Raw genomic sequence first — 25,591 nt, 5'->3', positions numbered from 1 at the left:
GTCTTATTTAACCATAATTTTAGGTTAGTAAAAACAATTCTTTGTTTAAAAAAAGTTATATAAATACATAGAAAGAACTAAATTAATATATTATAAACTAAAGTATTTAATCAATCTTATTTTACAATATCATAATCAATATTATTTATTGTATTGGTATGAGCACTTTATATAGTAAAATAAAAGCAATTAAACATATAAGTTTATTAGTTTATGATATATAAGTTTAATTTTACTCATGTATATATAAAAGATAAATTTTTAGCCTAAAATTATAAGCAAATATAACATCAAACTTATTCTAATTACAGCTTGATATTGGTGCTCACCTAAAGTTAACCATAACCAAAATAAATAATCGAAATTAAATTATTTTTTAATTATTTTTTCTCATCTTACAGATGTATTACAGTTAAATTGTATACAAATTTCTGAAACTAGTAAGGTTTAATATTTGAGAACAGACTTTTGAATTTTTAAATAAATCTTTTGCTAACTTGTAACAACTTGTGGCTCCAAAATATGATAAGTAGCATCAAAATTTACGGTTGGGTAGTTTTATCTCTATGAATAGATCAGCCAATCAGCGACACATGTGTAGAATATTCAGCCCCCCCAATTTCCATTTTTTAGCGCCGCTAGTGTTGAAGAATATGTAAATACTTTAAATCGATTTTTTTACTAATAATTCGGGAACACCCAATTAATTTTTACAAGATAACTTAAAATTGTTCACTTTACCCTATCCATTTTAATAAACTTATATCGGTGATCTAATTTTTACAACAATATTTTACTTGTACCACCCAGGTCTAAAATACTAACTAGATTAATTTAATACATTGCCACAATCCCAATTAACAATCAGCAGTCTTGGTACTTTTTATTGCATGGTAAATTTAATTATTTAGTTAACTCTACTTAATGATTTTTTAATAATCGATTACTATATGTGTTTGACAGATGTATTGCCACGAAAAAATTAAGGAAACAAAAATTACACCAAAAAGTAACCACAAAAAAGACATGAAAATATTATCCTAGCTAAATCCGTTTTGTTGATCTGGAACTGTATGTGTTGGTCTTGTTGCTTGCACGAATCTGATCAAACCTAAAATTAAGGTTTTAAAGTTAATGCTTAGTAATAATTCAGGTCTTAATGAGGTTTATTGAAAAAATTGCTCAAAAATTATTTTTGGATGAAGGACCTGGATACACAAAAAGACCTCTCGGTCATCGAGTTGCATAAGTAGTTTGAGTGTGTGAAAATTTTATCAAAAAACTAATGTCATACTTTAATCAAATTTATAATGAGCTAAAAAATTATAAAAAAACTTAACAGTTAAAATCAAACTCTAAAACAAAAACTTTTTAAAATGAGACTATTAAAATTTAAAACATCAACTATTTTTTATGAACAAAAATATCAATAAAAAAAAAATTATATAATAGTATCTAACATCATACACACATAAAATCTATATTGAACTTTACGTTAAAAGGTAAAGTTTTAACATGAAATGATTTTAAGTTTAAAATTTATCAATAATTTAATCTTTTACATGTCTTAAAAAAAAAATTATAAATATTTAAATTTTAAAAAGTATGTTTAAGAATTTGGACTCTACTATTCAACTTATTAAAATAAGTAAGAATAAAAATGAGCTATAACATAAAGAAAATAAAATTACAATGTTCAAAAAAAAAGCAAAACAAAGCTGTTACTAATAAAAACAAGTAATTTTTTAAACTAAATAAAATGTTTATGATTTCAAAAAAAAACAAGTAAATTAATGAAAATTAATTAAATTTACATATTAATAATTAGATTTTTCTCAAGAGTTATTAAGCACCTATAAAAATGAATAAATAATTTTTGTAAAATTTTACACTTTAATCAATATTAGTAGAATTGACTTTTAATTTTTTTTAGTGTAATATAAGAGACTAAAATACCAAGAGACCTATTATTCTAAAACTATCTTACCATAATGAGCTGTTTATTGGAACTGCTACTGGGTTGTGGTTTAACTTGTCAAGTAAGTTCTTCAATTGAGGTATAATGTCTCAGCATAAGTATCTTTTAAAAAGTTACTTTGCCAAAGTTTTCCAACCTTTAAAATAGCATAAGAGTTATCCAAAGTAGTTTGAGTGTGTGAAAATTTTATCAAAAAACTAATGTCATTACTGACTTCTAATCTAGTTTAATCATTATTAAAAAAAAACTTTATAGCTTTAAAAAAATTGTGCTGATTTAACTTACAAAACTTTTTATATCTATAAAAAATATAAATAATCATCTCAAGTAAAACATTTGGTTTAAGATAAGTATTATACAGTAAATTTGATACCTTACTGTAAATATTTAAAATTATTTTTGTGTTATATTTTTTTTAGCTTAGTTTAATAAGAGTTATATTTAAAGTCAGAGTTATAGTAAGTAAAAGTTGTAAAATGCAAGAAAAAACTCAAAAAGACAATCAATAATTCGCTAAGTAAAGAATTTAATTATATTAAGACCAGAGTTGCTTCTCTTTGAAACAAAAAACATTTTTTATTATGTCAAACGTTTAAAGTAGATACTGTTGAATAAGCTTGACAGGATTGTAATCCTTTGGGTTAAAACTGATTTGACAGATCAAGACTGTCCTGAATGACTTTAAACTGAACTGTAGTCATCTAAGTTTTTTTCATTTTTTTATTTTCAAAGGCAAGAAAAACATATATCTTCAGCAAAAAATACTAAAAGTTACAAAATAATTTAATGGGACTATATTAACTATATCTCATTCAAAATGTAGGAAAAAAATGCCTGAAATCTTAAAACTATACTGAGATAAAAAAAACTATCTTGAGTCAGCCTGGGTTTAAAAAACAAATTCAAAATTTTCTAAGTTATCTTATGTCATACTGAGATTTTCAAAATTTTTAAATCATCCAGGATTATTCTGATTGTGTGGCAAACTTTTTGATAACATGAAATATCAAATTTATAACAAACATACATTTTTAAACTATAGTTTTAAGGTAAAAAGGGTTGTTAATCAAAAATCAAAACCAAGCTCAAGCTCAGGAAAAGCATTCTAACCTAAAATGGGTATTTTTTTAAATCCTTACTAGTCTGAGTTTTGATAAAGTATCATAATACCTTTAAACTGTCTATATTTTTGCATTTACATAATAAAAATACTGAAAAAGATATCAATTAACAGTAAGTTTTCTTTCAAAATATTCAAATTAAGTAAAACAACTGAGGAACTGTACATCATTTTAAAACATTTAAAAAAAAACTATTTTCAAATAAGCACAACTAAAACAGAAAAAAAATAGCTTAACATTTCACAAATAATAAATTTTTGGTTTTTAATATAAAACTATAAGTTATTTTTAAATTCTAAACAAAATTGTTTAGTCTTTTTTTAAATTTTTGGTAGGCATAAAGAAAGATTTACATCTTAAAAACACATACTATAACTCTTCTAACAAAATTATTAAATTACTGCTTAGTATAATTCATAAATTTAAGATCAAGTATTAGCACTGTTGTTACTCTTTGAGTTAAAAAATTATCCTGACTCTTAAACTTTGAAATTTTTATAAAACATCATATATAAATATTCAATATAAATAAAGTTTAAAAAACAACTCAGGTTATTCATCAAAATTGGAATTAAAAAAAAAAAATTTGAAACTACAACAAAGAAATTTCATTTAATGAAATAGAAAATATTGGAACAAGATTCAAAAAACAAATTATCCTGAGAATTGTAAAATATTTATACTGTCCTGAGTTGCACTAAGTGTAGGACTCTGTAATAGTTACAATAAAACTAGCCTTGGTCATTTTTAGTTTAATAAAGAAAAGAGAAAACCAAAGCTCAAAAGTAGCAGTATACTTAAATTAATATTTTGATAAATGACTAAATAAATTTTTTATATTTCAAAAATAAAAATCATACATACATTCAAAGATTCTACACAAGTCCAAAACTAGACTAACTTTTGCAAGAAAAATAACATGCTTAATAAGACTTTATTTCTAATAAAAAAAAACATTTAGGCTGAGTGTGTGGCAACCTTGAATCATACAACAGATACAACATATTTTGTTAAACCAACAGATCAAAATAGCTAGTAAATAAAATAATTAAGAGAATAATTTTTTTAACTTTTAAAGTCAATAAATTAAGTAACAAGTAGTTTAATAAAAAGCATACCTAGCTAGCCTGAGTTTAAGAAAAAAAAAGAAAAGTTCTAGCCATCTTGAGATTTTCATAAACTTTTATAAAATTTAAACTATCCTCAGTGTGTGGCAACTCAATGTCAATTTAGCCTATATTTTCTTTTAAACTTTATATGTACTATTCAATTATGGATAGGTTAATTAATTAATTAATAAAATAAATTCAAAGGTATGATATTTACTTAACTTGTGTTATTCAAAACTTAAATCTGTTACTTAAAACTTGTTCATTACTACTTTTATGAATCTATTTAGAAATTTTTTTTAATATACTTTAACTGTTTTTATCTTTTTTAAGTATTTTTATTGAACATAAATTCTTTAATTTTCCTTTAAGTATAAAAATATTATAATTATCATGTGAATATTTTTAAAGGAATTATTGTTTAGTTTTTAAAGTAGGTAGTATTAATAATTTATAAAAGAAACTTTCTTCACTAAGCAAAATACTGTAATCTACTAATACTGTAAGTAAAAAGAAAAATACTAACCTTTTAATATATTCATGATCTTAGCTGGATGAAAGCTTCCTCCACATCAGCCAACTGATTTCACAAGATCTTCGAGTTTTCTCTCTATTCTTTCAGATGCAAACTGCTTCCTCAATGTTGATATAAAGAATGTTATGTGATTTTCAATACCAAAATAGATCATGAGAGTAAAATGGCCAATAAATTAAAAGCTAAACTAAACACCAGGGCTAGATTTAACTTAAATATTTAAGTATGTCGCTTAAACTAAATAAATATAATAATGTAATCTCAAAATTCTGTGCACCCCTAAATGACTTTCGTGTACCCTAAAAGTTTCGTGCACCCCAAAATAAATTTCGTGTACACTAGTGTGCACCAGTGTACACCGTGCCGACCACTGGCTTAAGTATTGAACGCTTAAATTGCTTGTTGCATAAAAATTAAGATTGTGCAAGTTCTTAACAGAGCAAATGTTTGTCGCTTAATTTAAGTTATTAAAAATTAAGCTAATTTTTTGTGAAACTTCTTAGAGGGATTAAATGAGATTTTTTTACTTCGAATATATAAATATATATATATTAATTGAGTTATGAAATGTTTTATATAAGCTGATACAACAGACAGACTAGGGATTCTAGCGACAGCCTGCTACAGTAAACGTGATAATGAAGAATACACATTTATATTGTTCTCTTGTTTAAAAAAAAAAATTTTTTTAATAAGATTTGATTTTATAAATGTTTCTAATTTACATTCTAAGTAGTTAAGTCTTATTTGTTTTATACATTCTTAAAGTATACTCCAGTTAGATTGATTCGTGTATTAAGTTTCGACTACATTTAAAGTAGTTTCTAAAGTATGATGCTATTTATTATTTATTAGTGATCGCAATTGTTCTTTGATACAACATGTTAATTCATTGTCATGCCTAGTATTATATAAAGTAGCCCTAAGTATCATTGTTTAGTATAAGTTAGTTTATTATTAAAGGTACCTACATCCTTAGGTTACAACTAGACAAAAGTATTCTAATTTTTAGATAATTTTGAACCAAATTAAGCTTTAAAGTTCACTTATGTTTTAGTTTAGGAAAAAACATAACATAATTAAATGAACAATAATAAGATAAATAAAAGTTAATAAAAATTCCGACAAAGAGTAAGTGTTTGGGTAACAGTGATTAAAAAGAGAGAATTAAATATACCAAGAAAAAAAATTTCAAAATAAAATTTTGGAACGGATCTGATCGGGTGGAACTTGATTCGAGATTGAATTGTGCGGATGGGAATTGATCGGATGGTGTTTTTTAACCTTTGTAAAATATCAGTGATAGTTAACAAATTTTTATACTTCATAATGAAAAGCCAGAAAAAGTGTATACAAAACTGTTAAATAACTTACAACAGTTTTGATCACAAATTTCTTTATCTTTTTGAAAATTTAAAGTTGTTTAATTTATGTCTTTTACTAAAACCATAACAGTTTTTAAGTATTACAAATATTAATAGTTATTGAGTAAACAAAATTATTTTTTGAAAGTTTCATAATTTTAAAAAATAAACTCTAAGTTTTAGGTAATTATTAAGTATTTTTTATACTTTTTTTAACAGAAATCTTTTAAGCGAAGTTATATAACTATACCTTTAAGCTAAGAATATACTTAGTAAACAGCGCTAATTTTACAAACTAACAACAATATTGAGCTTATTACGTTGTTAAAATGAATATCCTGCAATTAATTTTTAAGTTTTTAACGCTATTGTTGTATTAGTATGTTAGATGTTTTTGGTAACACTAGGTAGACTATTTAAATAAAAACTACCTTTTTATAGTCTTTATCAAAAAACTGAAAGTTTCTCAACTTTATTCACGAAAGATCCTGCTTTAACTATTATTTTTTATTTAATTTTAGGAATTATGCTTTTATTAATCGTGTTTATTGATTTAAGAACTCAAAAATGTTTATTGAGACTATTTATTAAATACAATAATAAACTTGAAAAAAAAATGTTATAAAAAAAAGATTTCATATTTTTTGAAAATCAAGCAACACTATTACAGTAAATCATTTATCATACTTAAAACTGTGAGAAAACAGTTAAGTTTTAAAAATGAATTTATAACTTATAAGATGTAACGTTAAAAGGCGTTAAATCCTGAAGATCCTGATAAGCTAAGCTTATCGGAATATATACCACAAATGTTTTTGTGTCAAAAGTTTATTCCGACTAACGGCGTTTCACTGCTCTCATATAAATTTAAGAACAAATCTACAGAGTCTATAAAACATTAACAAACATTAGAAAATAAGCATGTATAACTATGTATAGTATTTATGTGAGTAGTAACTGTAAACAAACTAGATCTTAATGACTAGATCTTAATGGTTCTTTTTTTGTTAACACCTATTTTAGAGTATAAACATAAAACTATTTTAAAGGTCTAAACTAACAAACGTTTTAAATTTATCAGTTTTTAGGAAAAAAGCAACACTTTATGAAACCGAAGTAGAAATGAAATCGAAATCTAATTTTACTTATTTATAAATGTTGTTTTGTTGTAACTTGTTTAGGAATAATTTTTCATTGTTTACTGTTATGAACATATTTTGCTTTTTCAAAAACAAAACTTATTAATTTTTTATTTTGGCTAATAGCTGGTTTCTTATTTTTTAAGAGGGCTAGGTAGTAACTACATACATAAAATTGGTTTTTCAGGCTATAAAATTGATGTAAGTCTTATACAGGCCTTTTATGTATATCTAAAAGTGATTATAATTTAAAACATGTAAAAGCAAAAACTGACTTAAACTGCAGCCTGCAAAAACTTTAAACGCCCTCGAGGCTCAATCACCTATTCTTTTCGATATCTTTTCTAGAGGTTAGATAAGAGAAGAATGACTGTAGCCCAGGATTAAAACAACATGGAACTACTTCAAACAAAGTCTGCTAAAGCTTTCCTCTCTCTTTTCGAAATAGCACAAACAGGCTGTCTATGTAACTTTTTATTCTTAAGTAAGTGCTTGAGTTTGAGTAAAAAATTATTATTATATTTCATTAATAAGATTTACTTTTTGTAGTAAATACTTAGCTGAAAAATGTTTTAAGCTCAAAGTTTATAGTTTTGCAGTATAAGAAACTCGTCTAAAAAAAGCTTTAGTAAAAGTTATTTCAAAATACTCGTTAATTTTTCGTTTTAAGTACGTCGTCAAAATTAAGACTTGTTTATAACTTTAATTATTAGTTTATTTTTATACTTAATTTTTAGCTAATTTCCAAAGACTAGTCGAAGACTTTAGAAACACAGATGAACACCCTAGATTAAGAAAAATGTTCTTTTTACTTTTTGTTTTAAAATAACTAGCTTGTAAAATTGATAGTTTTAAATTGTTTAAAGTGTTTTATTTTCTTATTAGACAATATAAGTTATAAATATTGCTTAAACACTTAAACTTAAATAGTATATAATAAAAGTATTAAATGTATTTATATATGTGTACAATTCCTTTGATACTAATTGCAATCTATTACTTTTATAATTTTTTTACATAACATTTTAAATTCAAACTAGTTAGAATGCTTAATAAAAGTAAACTAGAATCTAATACAGTTAAAGAACAAAAGGTAGTACAGATATTTTTTATTTATCTATACAAATTATTGGTAATATTGATTTAAAGTTAAAATATAAATGAGACCAAGTTTTATTAGGCATATAAATGAAAACGAGTTAAGTATCTGTATAGAAGTAGTCAAAGCTGTTAAAACACTAGTTTGTTATTATCAGTTTTGTTTTATTGTACCTTTTTTAAAAAACATTAACAAGTAATTATTAACAAAAAAAAAACTGTTCTGTAACTTTCATTTTTAATAAAAGTAATCAAGAGAAAAATTAAAACAAATAAGACAAGAAGTATAAAGAATAAATAAGTACTTAACTAAAATGTACAAAAAGTACACAAAAACAGATGAAAATTTAGAAATCATTGCAGATCCTAGTTGCTAGTTATCGGCAGGCTCGTAACATCTAGTAAAACTTTTAGGAACTCTTCTTTTGACAACTCCAGATTCTCCTATTTGAATCACAAGAAACATTGCTGAAAAAATACGTCGGTTTTACGAGTTGAATTTTTACTAGTTATACTCGATTTGTAGTAGAAAAAGTTTATTTAAATTACTTAATTACACTTTGTTCTACTTAATTCTTTACTCTAGCTAGATCACATATCAACAAAGTGCGGCTTGCAAAGCAAAAATATGCGGCCCGCGATATATTTTTTAGTAAATTTATACTTTGAAAAATCATTATAAATAAAAGTTTTTTATCTTAAACTTTACTTAAAACTAAAAATAGACTTAAAATATGTACTTTTAAAAACCTGGAAGAAATTTGGAAACCTGGAAAATTTTTATTTATTAAAACAAAATTATCTTTTAACCGAAAATTGAATTTATGTTAGTTCTTGTGAAAGTTTCCAGTTTGAATGATTATTAAAAAAGTTGCAATACACAACCCAAAAAATAGTGCTAAATAGATTTGAAATGGAAACTTTTACAAATTCTAACATGTAAATAATATTTTACACAAATATATATACCTACTGGCTGCCTTGCTTATCGTGAATTGTTGCTTTGTTTTGTTATATTTTGATGATGTTGTTTTTATATGGGATCAGAAATAGATTATCAAGTATTTAAAACTGATTTGATACTTTCAATGACCATTTTTCGGTCAATAAAGTAGTTGATGTTATCTATTTAATGATTAATTCTGTTCTCATTTTAAGGTGTTATGTTTTCTTTTTCTAATGTAATATATGTTACTTCAATTATTGGGCCGCATTTCTGAAAACACTTTTATAGTCGATTAACAATTTTTTCTTTCTTTTTTTGCTATTTTACGTCTTGCTTTGATGATTTCGATTGATACAAGTTTTTAATAAATCTATTGCAAAAATGTATTACAAGTTGTTCAATTATTATATGTATAAAAGCTGTAATAATGTTCTGTAAATTAAATAAAAAAATTAAATATAAATTATATTATCATTATTATTAAAATATAGCTTAAAGCGTGCATTACATCTAACTGAAACATTTTTATGAGTTGGTACCACTAAAATAGTTATAAAAGTTCAATATACTTTTCCTGGAATCAATTAAGTAAAAGTTCTACAAAAAATAATGATTCCTAATACATGGATAGCTTTTAAAGTATATTACTTAAAAAGTAGAAATGTAATATATAATGTAACACTGGTGACAGTTTTTGGCTCTAGAATAAATGGTTGTTCACAGTTTCAGAATTGGTATCGCTATGTTTTAATTTTTATCCATTTACTAATTTATCAAACTCCTTAATAACTTCATTTGTACAAATTTCAATTTATAATTAGTTAATTTAAAATTTTAATTTATAATCTTAATGAAATTTGCATAAAATTAAATCCTTCTAAGTTGATCTTAATTAGCAGTTGCAGATTTACTACCAAAAATTGCTGGTTGGATTAAAAAAGTCTTCACAGACATATTTAACAATAAGTCTTACTAAGCACTACTGTTGATTGAATACTAAATTAAGAACACACTCCAAAATGTCTACCAATGGAAAACTCTTACTTGTTATGAACAAATTGTTTTCGAGCGAAAAAAAAAACTCCACAATAGCTACAGTTTCTATAGATTTCTGTTGAACCATACGTTGCCCACTACTAGTCTGAATTATAAGACTTAATAATACTAAAATAGATAGCAAAAAGTTTTTAAATGTTTTATAATTTGCATAATTACTTTTTAATGGAAAAATCTAGTTTCTTGTAAAATGTTGGCACACGTTTTAATTTTACACTGTTACATAAAAAAGCTTAAGCTGGTTATAGTTCTAAAAGAGCCTCATTATTTCTTTATGACATACGCGAATGGATAAATTCTTCATCTGGTGTACCAAATTTTAAAGTTAACATCTGAAAATAAGAATGTCAGTTCTATTTTCCATGCAGTATATGTTATTGTCAGGGATATTTAAAGTTTATATTACAACAGTCTGTGTTGATTTCATTCTCTTTTGGAGTCCTTTACGTTTTCAAAAAGTATCTTGAGGTCCATCATAAAAGTCTGAAGCTTCGGCGAGCCAAATGTAATAAGTCTTATACATAACTGACCATATTGTTATTTAATAGGGTTTTCTGATTAAAAAAAATAAACTTACACTAAAAAGGAGTTTGTAATTTGTCTTACTCCCAAATAACAAGGATCTAGACATCACGTTAACATCGCATTTTTTCTCAGTTTAGTCATGTTATACTTGAAAGTTTTATTCAATCATTTCAGAAAAGTTATAATAGATGAGTAGAAAATTTTATAGTTTAGTTTTTTGGTCGGAAAATTCGTTTAATGGGCCCATCTCTAGTCTATACTAACCATACACAATCACAACAAATCAAATAAGTCTTTTACTGTAATTGTTAAATTAGCTAAAATAGGTTATAAAAGCATTAATTCTAGGGCTGGGTTTCTGATTCACCCAAAAGAGTTATAATTTAACCTAAACTTTCTTTGTAAAGGAGCTTTAATAATAATTACATCTTGCTTATTTTATTTATTAATACAAATATTATTTTAGTGAAATGAACTTTTACTTTAATTGACTAACATCTTGCTTATATTTAACATGAATTCTTTATAAGTTTTTATGCTTGAAAAATTTAAATAAATCATTGAAACAGACTGTTTACTTATATATAGATCTTATATGTATAAAAAAGATTACAGCACAATGTAAGTTATAGGTATAAACAATTTAGTTGTTTAACTTGTGATTAATAACTTAATATATTACAAACTCTTTCTATATACAAAATTTAAGAAAAAAAGTTGCAACAATATTGCTTAACTTTAATAAAATTTGTTTGAATTAATCAAAAAATATTCAAAATAAAATTTGATTAAAAATTAGATATACGTTGTTGAAAGTTATGTTAACTATTTTTTAATTTAACGTTTCAGTTATGTTCATTTTTATTAAATTTATCGTCTGAAATTTTTTTATAGTTGTTATTTTAAGCATTCTTTTTATCGAAAACAGTTTTTTATGTCATCTACAAATGCTTTTTTTTATATTGGAAATAAATCTCATACTTGTATCTATTGTTTATTGAAAGTATATTTTTTTGTTCTTATAGCAATAGTTAGTGTCGAATTGTAGTTACTTTTGTTTGTATATATAATAATTATTTTACAGTACAGATTAATATAAATGTATTTCAAGTTTATATTAATTAGTAGATTTAGATTCTTAAACAGTAAATTGTTTTAAAAACCTAGGCTAATTTATAGTTTTAAAGCTGTAAAAATACCATAATCACTTAGTTTTTATTACCATTAGTAGATATACTTTATATTTTTTGTACTCTTAATTTACAAGAGTCATAAATTAACAAACAATTATATTTAGATTAAAATAAGTTTTTCTTCAGATATGTTGTTGTTGTACTAATTTAAAAATAGCTTTTTAATCTGCTAACTTTATGTTTTACAATACCAGAAAATAAGCTAATATTAGTATCGAATTTAATATTGTAATTGCAATACTTATAACTATTTAATTTTAAGGGTTTTTTTTAAGTTTTTTAATGTATTCTAACTACAGTATTGGATAAATTATAAAACAAATAGGCTTTCATCTTTAAGAATTATATACATTTAGTTTAAGAACAGTTGACCTTTATTCTAAGGTTTTTATTCTGAAAAAACGAAGAAAAAACATTTTTTTTTGTGTAATGAAACTTTGAAATATTTGACACAAAACCTTTTTACTATATATCTTTTAAGATATACAAAATTACTTTGAAAATATTTTATTGAATTTGTAACATAGTACTTTACTATTGATCAAATGATCACTTAAATAAAGTTTTTTAATAAAAAGCCAACAATGCAGTTTTTATAAATGAAAGAACAATATCCAAAGCTCAACTTTTATTCTCTTTAAGTATTTTTTATTTGTGTTTAAGATATTGTAATAGATTTTTAAAGCAAAAAAAAAACCATATAAAATAGTTTTAGTTAAGTAGTAATGACAAAATCAACTTAATTAATACTATAAATACTTTAAATAATGTGTTTGTATAAATATTAAGTTTAAATTTAAGCTGCATTAATAAAGTAAAATTTTCTGTATGATTTAAGTAGCCTTAATAGTATTGATTTTAATAGTAATTATTACCAGCAGGTTTAGCATTCCAGTTTAGAATTGGTACTTTTTATTAATACTACAATGAGTTTGCATATTTGTGTGACTTGTGGAAAATATTTTACGTCAAAGTCAACGTTACTTAGTCACAATAGAACTCATTCTGGAAAAAAACCTTTTAATTGTTATATTTGTGATAAAAGTTTTTCACAAAAAGGTATTTTGAAAACACATCAGCTTACTCATTCTGGTTTGAGGATCTATCAATGCGATGTTTGCAAAAGATGCTTTTCACAAAGAGGTAATTTGAAACAGCATGCAATAGTTCACACTGATGAAAAACCTTTTGAATGTGAACAGTGTGAAAAAAGCTTTACTCTACAAAGTAGTTTGACAAGGCACATGTTGATTCATAGTGGTAAGAAAGATTTTCAATGTGAAGTTTGTGAGAAGAAGTTTACTCTAAATCATCATCTGAAAAGCCACATGTTGACTCACACTAAAGAAAAGCCTTTTAAATGTGATATTTGCAAGAAGAAATTTTCTCACAAAAGTAACTTAAATGTTCATAATAGAATTCATACTGGAGATAGACCATTTGCGTGTGATGTTTGTGGAAGAAGATTTATACAAAATTCAAATAGGAATCAACATTTGAAAACTCATAAATAGTGATAAATGTTTATACTATAAAAAAAAAATTAATGACTAAACTTTCAAGTGTTAAAAAAATTGTGTAAAGTTTGTATTTTTTTGAAAGATTTATAAATTGACATTATAAGGATTTTTTTATGAAATGAATTTTTACTTAAGTTGACTAGACTCTTGTATATATATTAACTCATAAGATTTTTAAATTTTTATGTGTCAAAATATGAAGTTATTCATTAAGTCAGATCGTTGATTTTATCTAATTTTGAATAATATTTTTGTAAAAAACTAATTTTACTAGCATATTTCTTTTAAGTTTAACAAACTTATCTAAAACTTATAAAGTCTCTATTCTGAATTGACTATATTTAGATGTCTGCTACTTTGGGTTTTAAACAAAAATTGAGCCAACTAACAGGAATAAATCTATCTTGAATGCCATACAATTATGATCAATAACAGTACAGTTTTAAGTTTTTCTAATCAACTTTAAAATGCGTTACATTTTCGCTCGTCAACCTTTTCTTTATAATTTATGAAACTTAAGTCCGTTCTATTGATAAAACTTCAATTAAGAAAACTTACTTGAAATTTTTCATTCAGTCTAACTAGAGTGAATTTCTTAGCTAAATATTATTTTTACACTATAGTTTGAAAACTACATGTTTTTTTAATGTTGTTTAAGTCATGCTGGTGTGTCAAACAAACAAATTATAAAACAACAAAAACTACTCGAACAACTTTTCAACATAAAAATATCAAATTACGAATTAAGGTATAAACAAAAACATCTAAGAACTGTAAATGTTATTATTTAAAACTACTTCTTGTACTTATAAAATCAAATTGTCATAAAAGTTTTCTGTTTAGTATTTTCAGATGTTTTATTGACATTGGCATTTAAAACATGGTCAACTTTTTATAAGTTTTTATTATTGTTTTATTTAGTTTTAGATTCTTATGTAATATTAACGGCTGTTTCAATGATTTAAATTTGTATCACAAATATATAAAAGCACATAAATTCAGCAACGCTATGAAAAACAGCTTAGTTGAGAAAAAATATTTTTAATTAACTTATTTGATAAATAGCTTTGTTTGACGCCTTTCAACAATAGAACTGAAATTGAATAAAATTCTAATCAGCTTTTTATCATGTAAAAAGCATTTTTTAATTATATGTTTACACAAATTTAAGTAGCCTAGAATACCAGCACAAATGCTTATTACATTTAAAAGAAAGACAATCAAGTATTTCTAAATTACTTTCAGGCATTAATGTTTTAAAGATTTTTTGGATCTGAAAACGGCTGCTTGTTCATTTAAAAAATCTGAAATTTAATTTGAAACAGATACTAGTTAATAGATAGGAATAGCAGATTGTAATCGTACAAATTAGATCAGTTAAAAAATCTTTTATAACTAAAATTATTTCTCCAAACCTATATTGAAAAGCCTAAGAAATATTTATTAAAGCAGACATATTTTAAATAATTCTACGTTTTTTACTAAAAATCTGATAATTCATTTTTAACTATTTACAATAATTTATATGTTTAAAAAGTTAGTAGATATTCTAGAGATATTATTATAAAATAAAAACTTCTATGTTTATATCGTTTTGTAATGTTTTGTTGTAAATTTCATCGTAATTTATGACAAAGACTTCATTAATATATTTTTACAATATAACACGTTCTACAAAATTTTTTCATATCAACTTAAACAAATTTCAAAAAAGTTGAAATCTATTTTTTAATGCTTTAATCCAGTGGTCGGCACGCTAATTCGAATCTGAGAACCCTAAATCACAAAATTAAAATTATGTGCACCCCAATTTACATTCTTTAGCGCCTCTAGTGTTTAAAGATATGTAAACACTTTTAATCGTTTTTTACTAATAATTCGGCAACCCCCATTTAATTTTTACGCGCTAACTATAAATTAACCAGTTTATCTTATCCATTTTAATAAACTTTAAGTATCAATTTTATTTCATTTTATTTTAACAGCAATATTTTACTTGTATCACTCAGGTCTAAAATACTAACTAGGTTAATTTTTCATGATTTAAAACTAGACTTAGTTATCCTTAGAGAGCTAAATATATGACAGCCCTGATGATATTGACCCTTTCTGTACTTTAATTTTATTATAGGTAAAACATAATTGATTTTTTTTTTTGGCCAAACTATTTTTTGTTCAAATATCAGTTGAATAAGCTGATTAATATAGTGATTCTTAATGTAGCAAAACGCTTTTAAACAATAAGAGTTAATAAAATTAAACATTAATAGAATACTAACCGTTTTATTCTGTTTTTGAGAATCTATGAGATTTGCTCACTTCAGTTTTTCTTTTGGTGGCCAAGGTTGAAGAAGTTTTACATTATGTAACAAAATAGAACTAGGAGAGTACAAAAAAGTCGTTTTATTAAAAAAAAAACGGTCAATAAGATATCAAGGTTGAATATGTCTTAAATGTAGAAAAATTAAAAAAAAATTTAACTTAGTTTCTGGGAAAAATAAAATTATGTACCCCAAAATAAGTTTCATGCACCCTAAAAGTGTAGTGAACCCTAAAAAATATTTCATGTACACTAGTGTGCACCAGTGTACACCGTGCCGACCCCTGCTTTAATCAATAGAATGTAGTGCGTAAATAGATATGATTAACACTTTTTTCTTTTACTCTACTAAAATTTATATGGCAGTATAATTCTTTCGGAGTAATTTCAATCAAATTAAATTATAAAATATAAACTAATTAGTACAAATGAAGATTTTTTTAATCAAAATTTTTTTAAATGTATGGGTTCAGTTTTAATTTTAAAAACAGTTTTTAGGTTAAGTTTAAATGTTTTGAGATAAGCTTACAAAGTAAAAAGTTTTTTTAATGATCAATATTAAAACATTTTATAAATAACATATTTCTGGATAAGCTTAAAGAAGACTGCAGTCTTTTTGAAATGAGAAAAATAACCTCGTAGACGTAAAGCATTGATGCATGAAATATATTGACATTGTAAATACAAATTAGAAAATATCATAATGGAAACACAAAATATATTAGATCGAGTTATTAGATCGAGATACATTGTACTAATTTAAAATTTGTAAATAAATAAAATTTTGATTAAATAATTAGCACGTTAATAGTTTATATACTAAATCTTTGCAATTTATATGTAATGACGAAACCAGCCTTGGGTTCTATGGTAAAGTACTTGTCTCATATGGTGCAAAATCGTGCTTTTAAAATGTTAGGAAACTTCACGGCATTTACATAGGTTCAGTTCTTTAAAGCTTTAAATATTAGGCATTAAAATAGATGAATTATTGCTACTTTTTTATAATCTATTTATTTATTTTCTTGGTTAAACAGAAATTGTTTTATTTTAGATACTTACTATATTTAGTATACACGTTTACCAAAATATATAAAGATATTGATAGCCACATGTTAGTGGCTTAAAATAATTCCGTTTGATAACAAAAGTATTTGTTATTCTTACATTTTATTTACAATTTTATCGTAAGTAATATTTTGTGCGGAAAATATTTTGACGTAACCTAGAGATTTATTTTAATTTAAATAACTTCAGCAACCAACTCTCAATTAAAATTTATTAACTTTAAAATCTTGAAACAATTTTATTTCATCAAAACAAAAAAAATGGGAAAACTCTTATATTTTCGAAAAAAAAAACGTTTAATATGCAAGTTAGTTTTTTTACGTCAAAAATAGTTAGAGATCTAAAATTATTTTTGAACAAAACGTTTTAAATCAATTTATGTGTGCTTAAGTATTTTTTATTTTGCTAATTTATACAGTTGAGTTTAACTCATGGTTATTTGTAATAAAGTTTTTATTTACTATTAAAATTTTCTTAACATTTATATTTAGATATAATACAAAGTGATTCACTGTATAACTTGTGGACTGTAGCTTGATGTATATTACGTTTAATTTATTTGTTGAAGTATTTCCATCAAATGTTTTTAGTTAAATATTAAAGCATATTTTTTAAAACTGATTCGAACTTACATAAACTTATTGAACACTTAAATAACAGTTTTTGTAAATTAAATCTTAATAAATTTATAGCTCTTCACTTATACACACAAAAATTCAGTTAGCTTAGTATACGTTTATTACTAAAAGGGAAAAATTAACTATAATAAATATTTTATTAGAATATTTGTTACTTTCAAGCATAAAGTATTAGTATCAAAAGCTTAAAATTTGGCATACAATTTGCAAACTAACAGTGACTATTTAGGCATTTTGTAGGGGCTTCAAAGTTTCTAAAAGTAGACTGTTTTATTTTTAATACTCATTTCCAAATATATATAGTTTGATTCAACTTTAAAGAGTAAAACTGAACTATATCACGAAGGAGACTAAAGAACTAAAAAAATTCTGATAAAAGAGCAAATTAATTTTGATTTATAACCAAATAATTTATTAAAAAAAAGCGTTAATTTTACCTTTATATCTTTGAATTTTTGTTTAACTTCTTTTTGGTTACTAAAGTAAATTTAACTTCAAAGTTTAAAGCTTGGAGATAAGTTCTCAACCAAAACTTTTTTATTTAGTTATAAGTTTTGTTCATATCCAGACGATACATCATTCTAACTTTTTTTAAGAATCCATTCTTAATTTTAAGTCGCTACTTAATTTACATTATAAGTTGATATTTTTTTCGGATTTAAAGTAAAATAACTGATATTTTTATTTATTTATTAAGTGGATGTATTAATATTATTAAGTATTAGTATTTTAATTTGCACATTTATTATTATACTTATAGAATTAAATGAAAATAAAAGTTTGTAAACTAAAAACATTTTATTGATAAAACTTTAATTTCGACGGTCAATTTTTAAAGTAAAACAAAAGTTTTTAACAAAAGTTTTAAACAGAAATGCGTTTTATAATAAAAGTTAAGAAAAAATCATTGACTCTCATATTGAAAACCAAAGCAACAACACAATTAAATAACTAATAATTTTTAATTCTATTAACAATTCAAAATAAGTTTACTTTGTTTTTCATAAACTAATGTTTTTTGTTGCGTATACAAAATTTTTCACTTTAGTTTAGTGTTTTTACTTCTTATTACTTTTATATACAGCTTGTAAAATTTTCTAATAAATTGTTTAAACTCTTAATGACGTAATGTAGTAATAACCAAGAACTACTGTTATTGTATAAAACTACTGAACATTGATCAATCTGAAAACTTGAATGATTTTTTTATTTGTATGCTATAATAAATAGCAACATATGTTAATTGATATTTTTTAGGATAAAAACACAAACTTAATACTTTTTGTTAAAAGTTGTTTTATTCTTATATTATTTAGAACACTTAAATTTAAATGTTTAAACTTTAGTATAATTAGCAAAAGCTAATAAATTTAAAGCCTTTATACAAAAGAAGTATAAACAATTACTACAACTTTGACATACAACAACTACTTAATTAAAAGCCAATAAACTATTACTAATGAATTTTTTTTATAAAGCTAATCGCATCTAAAAAGCAAAAAAATAATTAACAGACGAGTAGATTTTGTCAAAAACTAAATTGTGCGTGAAGTTTAATAAGTTATTTATTTACAAAAAAAATCTACTCTTTATTGAAATTTGAAAAATTAAAAGCAATAAAGCAATCTCACTACAGAATTATTAACACTTTAAGTATTTAATTTTTAGAAAGTTAAACTTTTTTCTGCTAATTACTGAATAAAACTGATTAATTAAACAATATTAATATTTAAGCAAGTTTTTGTTTACTTTGTAAAAACATAGTTAGAATATTTTAAATCTTGACTGTATAACTATGGGTGAACAAATAAATATTTAAATCATACATAATCTACGGAGATTCTGTAAATATATGTGTCACTGTGTCATGTAACTTAAATCACGCTCTAAAATTTAAAGCGGAATTGTTCCTATTATAGGTAGCATTTAAAGCTTTTAAAGTTTAAAGCTAACACTATGCCTTGTTTTAGTTTTAAAGTCAGAAAACATTTAATTAAGTATTTAAGTAAATTTAATTACAATTCAATACAATTTTCAGCAAGTTTATTAAAAGCATAAACTTTTACTCTAAGTTTAAAATAAGAACAAAATCTGCATTTAGAGAAAAAAATTGTTTTAACTGAACTTTTGAGTTTAAGATTCAACTTATATCAACATATTTACTGTTTTTTATAAAAATCCGAAGTAAAACAAAGATATTTAGGACGAATTGCATAATATCATTGCAATATTTAAAGCAAACTTTAAATCAATTATAACTACATATTTATTAAGTCTTATTCATTTAAATACTAGCTAAATTTTTTGTTTAGATTCTGTAAAAATATAGAAATAGGATATTAAATCAGTTTTCTTTTTCTAAAATGATATTTTCATATTAAAAAAAAAAAAAACAAATCAGTTATATTTTTGTCCTTTAAATATTTTTTATAAAATATTGTATATAATTGTATTAACTGAATATAACGAACTAAGTTTAACAAATACAGTTTTTCATATAGTGTTCACCATATATCAGTGACTTTTGAAAACACCATACTTATCTTATAATCAACAACTGCTTCCTTACGTATTCGAAGTAGTTAAATACAAAATTCAAATAAGTCGTTTACCTTAAGTATAAACTATTATTTACAATAATAAACACGTAAGTATTTATTATTTTACTTATAACCTTACTCTCTATAAAAACCGAGCTTAAAAAAATTTATGGGTCATTTTTATGCATTTTTTATATTATGAACCACCTTTTCATATTTAAAAAAATGTTAGTTTTTGAAAATAGTTTTTGCGTCTTAAACAGTTTGCACTCTTTAGAAAATTTAGTAATTAATAAAGTAAATAAAATTAATACCTATTTATCCTGTAGATAAGCTAAATTAAATTTTTTAACACATTTTTATGCTCGAACACTTTAACAAAATACCTTATTAGATTTACCCTTCGCGGGCCGCAGTTAGCCGACCATTTGATCAAAAAAAAAATTAAATACTAAAGTGAATGAAATATTATTGTCTGTGTAAAAAATAACACCAAACATATTAAAAAATGTTTCGTAAGCAAAAACTCGTTATATAGAAATATAAAATCAATGAATAAGACAAATGACTCAATATTCAATGTCCGCTTTACTTAGACGATTTTTAATAGATAAACAATTTTTAAGTATATTTAAAGGTCTAAAAGCGTTGTGTTTTATCCACTCTAAGTACTGAAAAATTTTAATTCGATATTATTTTTATGACTATCAGATAATTTTTTCTTATTCTGGTGGTTTTATTAGTGATACCTTGTCCTGTATTTTTAGTATTTAGAACTTTTTCTACCTGCTTAGTTCTAACAGAAGTCATATGTTCACACTTCATATACCATTTAGCTTTTAGAAATAGGCCTTATCTTATTTAAAGCCATATTTGTTTCAAATAGTAATACAGTTATAAGCTTAACAATATTAACTACGTTTTAAATAACATACAACAAAGTTTGTGTTATTAAGTTTTAAAACATTTTTACTGAAATTTATTTATGTTTATTTTTAGCTTCTGTACAGTAACCTAATCAACCATCATATAGTAATTAAAACTTACATAACATGTCTTTCTATATTTTTTCATTTTTTAAATTATATTTTTAGTAATCTTGAATAGTTTGTTAGTTCAGTATTTTTTGTTACATAATTGTAGTTTGATATTCCTTTTGCGGTTAAAATTGAAATTAAAAAACTATCTAATTCTGAAAAGGTATTTTTAAACTTTTAAATAAGTACCATAATCACTTAGTTGTTATTAGAGTTAAAAATACTCTAGTATAGTTGTGCTCTAGAAATATAAGCATCATAAAATATCAAATAATCATATTCAAACTAAAAGAATTTATAAAATTACAATTATTATTTTCTTTTTTTTGCTAAATTTTTCTTTCACCAAACGATGACTGAAGTTCAATTTAATATCAAGTTCAACTTTTAGCTATAGTATTCATAATTTATGTAGAAGGGATATGTAGGTAAGTCTTTTTGAGATAGTATAACTTTTGTAATAAATGTTTTGAGAATTAATTCAATCTATGTCCTTAATAATGTTACATATTTTGGTTAGTGTAATAAAACTTTTGAAAAGGAAAAACTAAATAGTATTTTAATACAATTAAAAAGAAATTGTTTGAAACAAAACTTTACTAATAAATATTTGTAAGTATATGTGTCGTAAAGTAATTTTGTTTTTATGTTGATAAGTTTAATAACATTCTATAATAAAACATTTAAACAATAAAATGTTCTGCATGTTGTGAATATTAAAACAAAATTTTCAATACAATAAATGGTTTACTACTTTGAGTATTAGTTTCATAAACAATATTTTTGTTTTAAGTAGTCTTTATTTAGATTTAGGATTATTTGATTGATAATAAAATGAAAATATCAGTTGGTGATAAAAAGTACGTTTGTGTAACTTGCGGAAAACTTTTTAAGTTAAAATCAGCATTACTTGTTCACAAAAGAATTCATTCAGGAGAAAAACCTTACAGTTGTGATGTTTGTGATAAGAGATTTACACAAAAAGGTAGTTTAAAATCACATAAACTTACTCATTCTGGTTTGAAAATCTATCAATGCGATGTTTGTAAAAGATGTTTTCCACAAAGAAGTACACTAAAAAAACATACAATAGTTCACACTGATGAAAAACCATTTAAATGTGAAAAATGTGACAAATGCTTTACTCAGAAGGGTAACTTGAAAAGACACATATTGATACATAGTGGTAGAAAAGATTTCCAGTGTAAAGTTTGTGAGAAAAACTTTGCTCAAAAATTTGTCCTTAAACAACACATGTTGACTCACACTAAAGAAAAGCCTCATAATTGTGAAATTTGCAAGAAGAAGTTTTCTCAGAAATCAGGTTTAAACCGTCATGTCAGAATTCACACTGGAGATAGACCATTTGGATGTAATGTTTGTGGTAGAAGATTTACACAAAGTTCAACTAGGAACAATCATTTGAAAGTTCATAAACAATGAAAATTTATTTGAAACAAAAATAATTATTTCTGGAGACCGATTTTTCTAGTAATAAAAACAGTATCTTGAGTAACGATCCTAATGTTTTTAAAAGATTTATAAATTAAAATTTTGTCAAATATTTTTTGTTAAATGACCTTATACATAGATTGACTAACAACATTTTACTAATAAATTGAATCATGAGTACTTTAATTGTTTTTGTCTGAAAAATAAAGTCCTTTATTGAAACAAATCGTTTAATTTCCTAAAATATATATTTTTTTTAAATAGATAGTTATTATCGCATTATATGTCTTATATATACGCTGTATAAAAATAAATTAGACTTCAAGTTTTTTCAATGTTTAATTTTTTTAAACCTATTAAATTCTGAGATTATTGATTTATAGAAAAAAGAGAGATTTGTTTGTGTAAATGTTTAGGCTTCGAAATTTTAACTGAAATGTTTTACATGAATATAGATTTTGGTTAAAATTTTAATCGTTTTTAATAAAAGTATTTACTAGTTTTAAAGTAAATGTGTTTTAATATTGAACGAATGTTTGTTTTACAAGTGATCTTCAAATAAATCTTTAATTTAAAATATTTATGAAAAAATTTTTAGTTTATCGTGCAAATTTATAAAGAATTATTCCAACTGATTAAATTGCGAAACATATTTATAATATAAGCGAGTTCAAAACTAAAGAATATTAATTTAATTTACAAAATAATAATGGATGGAATAAGGATTCATATTCTAAACAGTTTTTACGCAAGCAATTAAAATAGTAAACAATTTTGAAATTGGGGTTAACAAACACATTGAATAATGCTTTTAATATATCTTATATGTAAAAACACGTGAAATTTTGGAATTTTCAAAGATTAAGAATTGGTTTTAATTGTTTTAATTTAGCAGTTAAATATTAATTCAGGCAGCTTAGCTTTATACTAATAATTTGTTACTAAATTTTAAATATGTTATAAAACTCTATGTTGTACAGTGCTCAATATAAAGAGCCTAATAATTAAAATATATTTTGTTTAATAATTGTCAACTTAGCTTTAATTACTAGATTTAATCAAAATATGTTAAGAAAATTTTCAAGTTTTCGTTTTACTATTCCCTAAAATGCACAAAACTCAAAGTTTTTAAACTAAAATAAATAAAAAGGGACTTGCATAATCCTTTTTTTTTTAAATTTCACTCTACAAATGAATTTTTTTAGAATAAGAAAAGTTTAAAGTTTATGATTTAATTATAAAAAAATTACTAAACCTAATACTTATCCCTGGTATGATAGCGTCACAAAAAATGGCCGTTGTTAGAAGATTGTTTGTTTTAAATTATTGAATTTTATTTTTATTATGACATCTTAGGCGGGAGAGTGAATAAAACTGATGACAACAACATTAAGAAATTCATTTTAAATAAAAAGTCATTTTTATTTTACAAAAAAATCTACAAAGTTAAAAGTACTCGTTACATTGCCTAAAGTACTTTCTAAAAATTTCTTTTTTAACATAATTGCCTACTTAAGACGATTTTTTTTTAAATACTTTAGGCAATGTAACGAGTGCTTATAACTTTGTAGATTTTTTTTGTAAAATGAAAAAGACTTTTTATTTTAAACGATTTTGAAAAAGACAAAAAATCACGAAGAACAACACACGACCAAGAGAAGATTTGAGATACTTAAAACTAAAACATACTAACAAACTAATATGTATTAGTTATGAAATTTAATATGCAGTTTGGCGCCTTGAAGACAACAGCTTGTAATAGCTACAAGTTTGTAATTTAAAATATCCCAACAGTACAGAAACGTATTGTTCATAAACTTACTTACATTTTATTTCTATATAATATGCAACTGTTTATGTGAAAACTTCATGACGTCATTAGTAATCCAAGCGATTAACTCTCATTTAACATTTCACATAAGAAAGAAAGGATATTATTTTTATTTTCGATTTTGTTATTTATTAATTGAACCTATTTTTTAATTCTTAGGTGATTGCAACTAAAAGTTGTTTTGACTTCTTTTTTTTTTGAGTACATTTTTATAACTAGAGATGTTTATCATCAAAAAATAATAAACTTGTTTAAGAGCAGCTCTGCATGCTTTAGTAAAGTTATTATATATGTATGAATAAATCATTTTATTTTAATTTAAAGCTTACGTTTAATATTTAGCAGCCATATCAATACAAGTTTAAAACATTCATAAGCAAAGCAATAAAACGCTTTTAACAAAATCTTATATAATCTAATTTTTTCTCAAGGTTTTTAATTTTTCGTTTTTTAAAATGATGTTATAATTTTAAAATTTTTAAGCCCATGAAAGAAAAAATATACTTTATATGCTTGTTTTTAAATAAACAAAAAAAAAGTTACAAAATAAGCAAAATCTCTCAGAATTTCTATTTATGTAACTTTATATATCACATTAAAATATTTTTATTTTTTTTTTAATCAAAACTAACATCAACTGTAAAACTCCGAATGACGTCATTTGTATTTTCCTTCAAACTTTGAACAAATATCTTAAAATAAATAAAAGTAAAGTATTCCGATTAGGGTAATTAAATTATTACGAATTTTTACAATGTGAATATTATAGTATTATAATTTTTTAATAATTTTTATTTAGTATCATTTTTTTAATTATATAGAAAAACTTTTTTTCTTTTTCTTTTAAATATAATAACTAAAAGTTTTTAATTTTCAACTTATGGTTTATATTAAACAAACTTTGAGTTTTAAAACAAATTCAATCATAAAATTTCAGCCTATTTTTTGGTATTTACGTTTATGAGAACAATTATGATTTAAACTTGCTAGGTGTCAGTGTAACTTGTAATTAAAAAAATAGTTTTATTTGATATTTTCTCATGATTTTGATCGGTTTTATTTATATTACAGCTGACTTTTATAGTACCTTTGTTAAAAGAAATGCAAAAACTAATAAAAAA

The 25,591-nt window shown here is 23.5% G+C and overlaps 1 protein-coding gene across 1 annotated transcript in view; it reads left to right on the top strand.

The window, feature by feature from the left end:
• The window catches only part of LOC145832068 (uncharacterized), a 34,000-nt gene extending 11,370 nt beyond the window's left edge, over window positions 1-22,630 (top strand). Inside the window, exons 3-4 of the mRNA XM_082939429.1 lie at window positions 13,062-13,552; window positions 22,098-22,630. Coding sequence (XP_082795555.1) covers window positions 13,062-13,552; window positions 22,098-22,630 — 1,024 coding nt within the window. The remainder of the gene's footprint in view (window positions 1-13,061; window positions 13,553-22,097) is intronic.
• Window positions 22,631-25,591: the final 2,961 nt, after the last annotated feature.

This window comes from Thalia democratica, chromosome 3, assembly GCF_965202585.1.
Source record: "Thalia democratica chromosome 3, ktThaDemo2.hap1.1, whole genome shotgun sequence".
In the NCBI taxonomy this organism is placed as follows: domain Eukaryota; kingdom Metazoa; phylum Chordata; class Thaliacea; order Salpida; family Salpidae; genus Thalia; species Thalia democratica.
This window is presented reverse-complemented; position numbering and strand designations above follow the sequence as displayed.